At 43.7% G+C, this 6047-nt stretch overlaps 1 protein-coding gene across 1 annotated transcript; it reads right to left on the bottom strand.

The window, feature by feature from the left end:
* zc3hc1 (zinc finger, C3HC-type containing 1) lies at nt 1-5956 on the bottom strand. The gene is made up of 10 exons (XM_066723489.1): nt 5377-5956; nt 4661-4763; nt 4315-4465; nt 3802-3885; nt 3579-3706; nt 3012-3160; nt 2447-2684; nt 1896-2105; nt 1505-1732; nt 1-1128 (listed from the first exon to the last, which is right to left on the bottom strand). Exons 1-10 carry the CDS (start codon nt 5508-5510, stop codon nt 1057-1059), a joined length of 1497 nt encoding a protein of 498 aa, XP_066579586.1. The 5' UTR covers nt 5511-5956; the 3' UTR covers nt 1-1056.
* Nucleotides 5957-6047: the final 91 nt, after the last annotated feature.

Below are 6047 nucleotides of genomic sequence, written 5' to 3'. Positions count from 1 at the left end.
ACAGGCCTAATTCAACAATGTATTATTTATATACATTCCATTACTGCAATATTTATGTAGAAAAATATTTAATGAGACATTTTATCACGTCTGCACAGGCTGTCCCTCCTGGCAAGAATGCAATAAAAGAAAACGGCAGCAATCTCAGCACCACTGCTTTCATTTCTCATATTTCAATACAAAGGCATTTGTGTCCACTACGAGGGAGAAACATTTTAATTTGTGCGGAACATGGAATCCAAAAATTCAACATCTGCTACAGCTGAGTCTTAAAACCCAGAGGCAAAAAAAGCAATGCATTCACAGAAAATGTACAATATCAGGAATGTCTTCCCACCCACCCCACTTTTACCATCAAAACAATCCTTCTAAAAAGTCCTTCCATGGCACTGTACACATTCTGTTCACATACAGATCTTTAAGTCATTAAAATAGTTGTCCAGTTCTCCCCAACCCTAATGAAAGACCCATATGATATTTTAAACGTTTTAATTTCCCTTGAAGAAATACAATGATCCCCTTTCAAAGTAACTGAACTGCATTTACTGTAGTTAAACATTAACATTTGGGATAAAGAAGAACGTGTTCCCCAGTTACGGAGTGCTGCTCACAAGTAGTGTGGTACAGACCATAATATCTCCTAACAGCGAGTCTGTCCTCACCAGGAGTAACGGAGGGCTGGCTCTCTCAGAATGAGGCCAGCTGTCTTACTGCAGTCAATCGGTGTCAGCAGCCAGTCTCTTGGGCATGAACCAACTTTGTTCTGGAGCCCCCGGTGTAGGTCCAGAGCCCTGCATCTCCCTTTCCCCATCACAGGAAGGTCAACGGGCTTTTTCAGAGCGACTCTGGAAGACACTCGCTCTGCACGGCACAGGGATGTTGTTTTTTTTTTTTTTTTTTATTGTAGTTAAAGGTGAAGTTGATTATTTGAGGGTAAACAAGACTCAAGAACTGGCGTGGCTTCGTATCAATGGCAGGTCTGTAACTCCAGGTAGAAAGACCACAAAAGGCAAAATAAAAAGGGGTAAAACCCAGGCCAGTCACCAGAGTCCCGTGTCACGGAGAGGCTTTGTTGGGAAAACACACTCGGAAGAGTTTCAGGACCCTCTGCGTTTTGTCATGGAGACCCTGGGGACGAACAAACAAACAAACAAACAAACAAACAAACAGCCGTGGAGGAGTCAGGTTTTTTTTTTTTTTTTTTTTTTTTAACGTTCATGGATTCAAAACAGAAACAAAAGTGGTGTTGTGTATGGAAAAATGTCCATTGTGTTTATTCTGCATGCCAAAACAACTTAAAAAAAAAAAATTAAAAAAAATGAACAGATCTCAAAGGAAAAATTCTGTGCCATAATAAGTATTTCAGCATCTTGGAAGCCGGTGAGAAAATGTGCAGTCAGGACTTGAATAACAATACCAGACTATGTTTATTTCAGCACTAACTGAGGGTTTAGAGCTCCAGCATTCCTGGAGCAGAAAGACCCCTTCAGTGCGAGCGGCGTACCTGTGATGAAGTGGCCCCCTGGGACTCGTCCGATTTCCTCATGGAGAGGAACACGTCGAGCGCTGCCTTCCAGCCCGGCTGGCTGCTCTCGGGGCCCTGTGGCTGGGCAGGGGTGTCGGTGGTGGATTCCCCTTCCCCCGGTGTCTGAATCTGCGACATGCTGACCCAGGGACACCAGTCTCGGTGCTGGTACAAAGGGTCAAAGGCACTGCGGGGGGTGGGGGTGTCCTGAAGAGGGCAGCGTAGTCAATTTGAGTGGCAGGGGAGAAGTTCACATCATCCTCAGTATGGTGATATTTAAAGACTATGGTCACAATACAACACATACAGCTATGTTTAAACACGAAGCTGACAAGTGTGTCACGGGGGGCGCAGTTTGGGTGGTCCTTACCGTGCTGCTGGCGGAGGAGAGACGCGAGCGCTTGGCCCTGCGCTGGGGGCTGGAGGGCACCTCGCTGCCTGGCGGCACGGCCTCGCCCAGCACCCGGCTGCGCGTCACCGGCCTCTTTCCCCTGGACACGGGGCTGGGAGACTCCTCATTGGGGCTGGGAGAGTCCCGGTTTCGAGTCCGGAAAACCAGCGGCGATGGGCTGGCATCACCCTGCAGACACACGAGAGCAGCAGTGGGCAGCGGACCGGGGCGAACGGGAAACAGTTCATCCTTAAATCAGCAGTTTATACTGTTCAACACTTTATATCACCAAAATTCAACACAGCAGGTGCTTGGGTTAATGTAGGACTCGGAGATAATTATAAACAAACACCTCAACACTCTTCAGCCCGTCTATTTGATTAGATAATGTGGTCCCAGTCTTCACCAGAAATTGCTGGTATAGGGTGAGCTATAAAACCAACTAGATTAGGCCTCACACATCAGACATTAGCCTTCCAGGCTGATCCAGTGCATGGGAAAGCAGGAGTAAAAGGGGGAGGGAGGCCTACATGCTCAGAGCCCTGTGTCCGCGTGGCGTCCTGGCTCCGCAGCACCATCCTGCAGGGCGAGGCGGAGGTGGGGTTCATCCGGTCCCCACGGCTGTCCTGCCCCGGGGTGGAGGTCAAGGCAAAGGAGCCATCCCCCTCTACGGTCAGCCCGTCGATCTGATGGAAGTTCCAAAGGCCCACCTTGCGCAGGCAGTAGGAGCAGATGAGGACGGGCAGGTGCAGAGAGCTATGGGTCGCACTACGCAGAGAAAGAGAGAGATCGCTGAGTCACTGCATCCTGACAGACACCAAGGCCTAGACCAAATCGAATCTTTGACCTAGATGCATGGACCACAAGTTGGAACCTATTGTGCTTTCAATGCCAAAACATGTTAAAGAAAACAGAATTGTGTGAAACAAACACACACATATACAATAACTTCCAACAGCTTCAGATCTTCTCTCTCTCTGGAATGTGAATCTCACTACCCATGAAACAACTTACTCTCTTTCAAATGTACCCAGTTTCAGACCTTTTTATTCCTTTCAATGCTTTAAAGAGAGTGCATTTCCCATCTCCCCTTACCTGGAGGACCAGCCGAACAGAGCCACAATGCAGGCTGTCAGTTGCACAGACAGAGGCTCCGCACAGATCTTCACCGGAGACCCTCCTTCTCTCTTCAGCTCGTCTTCAATCAGCTGCAGCAGGACACTGAGTACATCCTCGCTTAGAGACTGCAGATCAACAAATATGATGACAGCAGTCAGTTACTCCTTCAAAGAAAAGCACTTTTAGATTTTTTTGCGAGAGCAGGGATGGGAAGGGAAGCGAGAAGCATATTTACGTATTATTTGCATACATCACAAGGCCTTCATGTGTGTTATGTAACAAGCACTATCATTCGTGCTTTTAGACGGGGAAAAAATTATACAACCTGAAAAACCTGGAGACTAGGTGTGGAGAGCAACCCTGGTCTATAGTTTTGCAGATCTCTGTAAAGCATTAGCTGCTTATAAACCCGAAAACAATGCTTAAATGGATCAATTTAGCAAATTAATGCTTCAATTAACTAATTAATAGTTGAGGTGTCAAAAATAAATACAAAAAGAGATCTCTGGAGTCTAGTCACTTTTATAAATCAAATTAACTCACCAAGTTTTTCAGATCATCAGGCTTCATGGATGGCAGCTGCAGATCCAGCCGACAAGCGCTCTTGAAACGGTCCAGGAAGTTGCTGAAAAGCACTGCTGGCTCGCTGATTGGGAGGGTCCAGAACCGATCTAGAACAGCAACAGCATCCCACATGTTACCCATTTCATAGGCTGCGTTAAAAGCAATATTAAACACCCCTTAGACAGCTAAAGGGCTCTTTTACCTGGACTGGGGAAGTCTGGCCAGAAGCAAAACTTGTCATGGCGTGTTTGTAAAGATTTCTTAAGCTCTAGTATTCGTTCTTTGTCTTTAAGAAAGGAAACACAAAATAGTACAGAACCTCATTTAATAATGCAGAAAAAAAATCCACTGAAAAAAAGCACTTTAAATTTAAATCTGCACCCTTTTGGTTGAGACCAAATATCAATATGGATATGTATGGATATTACAAAAAAACTACTTCTAAATGTGATCTGTCAAGTGTTGTGGATCATACTTTGACAAACACTTTCATGATTAATCAAATAATAAATTATGCATGTACTGTTATTTTCCGTTTAAAAATGTATTACTTAATGCCAGTCTTACACAAACAAGGTTCTCCAGCAATATAAACAGAGTAGCAGCTGAATTTATAATAGCATTAGGCCTGCGTGACTAATGATTTCTAAGCACTTATCAATTGCACTTTAATTGCATGCATGTACTGATTAAACTATTGAATAGAAGAACTTACATTTATTAATGTCTCGGTTGAGCTCTAGAGATCCACATAGGAACGCCTCACAGCTTGTACACTTTAGCATGTCAAAAGCTACATTCGTCCAGCCATAACTCGCACACCTCAAGGGAGAAATTTCAAGAGGCTTGGCTGCCCATTTTAAACAGTATTCATAGTTAAGGAAAGGGTGCGGATACTTTTACATCACACTCTAGCAGAACGCTATGGCTAATAATGTTTACATACTGACTGTCATTTAAAAAATACAGTTTACATTATAAAGACAAATGGGATGTAAATTCAATATACTTTCAATTATACAAGCTCATATATAGTTTTCAAAAAGCACTGTAAAGGATATTGTATACGTCTCCACCCGGGAGAAAAAGGCTTCTTTGCTCACTGCCTGAAATGGAGCCTGGGATACATCATTTGGGGTCTCTGGTTCAGCCACATGCTCCTCACTGAAACAGAAGTTATATCAAATGTTTAATAACTGTGGCAAAACCCAAGAGTTATGTCAGATACCGGCAAACCTGATGGAAAAATATATAGGGGGGGGGGGGGGGTCGATCCCAACTGACTTTATAGCATGAATATTCAAATATGAAGCCCACATTAAGGCATCTTGAACAAGTCAAATATACACAAGTGTGTCATAAATGCCGATTTCTCACTTAGTCACACTGAAATTAGGATCAACCAGACAATGCAATATTGATCCCTTCTGGTGTAAACAAAAAACGTGTTAATCACTGAATGCTTGTGAATCCTCCCGACTAAAATACAAATAAATCGATTAATCGAGAGAGAGAGAAAACAATCGAATTCGAATGAAAGAAAAAAATACTGCAGCACGAATCTCATGCATATACCGGAGATTCATTATTTATATATAACCACCCTAAATAATTAAAATTAATTCGGAAGACGACAGTAAAGTCGTGCAAGCCAGGCTGCTGCTCAGTGCACAGTAAACACCAGGTTTCATTCATTCGCGCCCCAATCCCCCCAGGCATTGCTTCCACCAGTTACCCAATAATACACGCTTGCCAGATTAATCTTCATATCACTTACCTCTCACACCGACTGTCTTCCACCGCAATCCCCTGGCTGAGTATTTCGCGGACTCTCTGAAGAGTTGCTTGAGGAGATTTTAATTTCTCCGCCGCGGTATCAACGCCATCCCCGCTGGTATTGAGCGCCGCCATTTTCAGTCCCGCACTCAATGTCGTCCCCGGCTGGAGAAACGGCACCCAAGCGAAGAAGGTCCCGCTTTGTCACAGTACAGCGTCCCGATGCAAAACACATTAATATCAATAGCGACATTGACGATTAAAAACAAATAGATATATCGATTTCTACCATTAAGTGAATTCGTTTTTTTACACAAAAAGTTTGTACAGCCAATTAAAAGGGCTTTAAAAGGGTATCTGTGCTTCGAAAGTCAACAAATAAGCAGTACATAATTTAAAATATATAATTATTTTTAAATACCTAACATAATGTATAATAAAACGGTGTCTGATTCATTAAAATGTTAATGAAAGCTATAATTTAATTCGTATATTTAAATTAATGTTGTTTAATCTGCACCGTCCAAACAATCATCTTGATGTGCTAAAGTTTTTTTTTAATAACAGCTGCCCAGTCACCCGTCTCCGCATCTCCTTCCTCTCCCGACCTCGCAACAAGGCGCTCTCTGATTGGTCGGCGGTATTTAAGGCCTCCGCGGATTGGTGGAGGGT

This window comes from Amia ocellicauda, chromosome 15 (assembly GCF_036373705.1).
Source record: "Amia ocellicauda isolate fAmiCal2 chromosome 15, fAmiCal2.hap1, whole genome shotgun sequence".
NCBI lineage: Eukaryota > Metazoa > Chordata > Actinopteri > Amiiformes > Amiidae > Amia > Amia ocellicauda.
The sequence above is the reverse complement of the archived record's forward strand: the minus strand, read 5'-3'. Positions and strand labels throughout refer to the sequence as shown.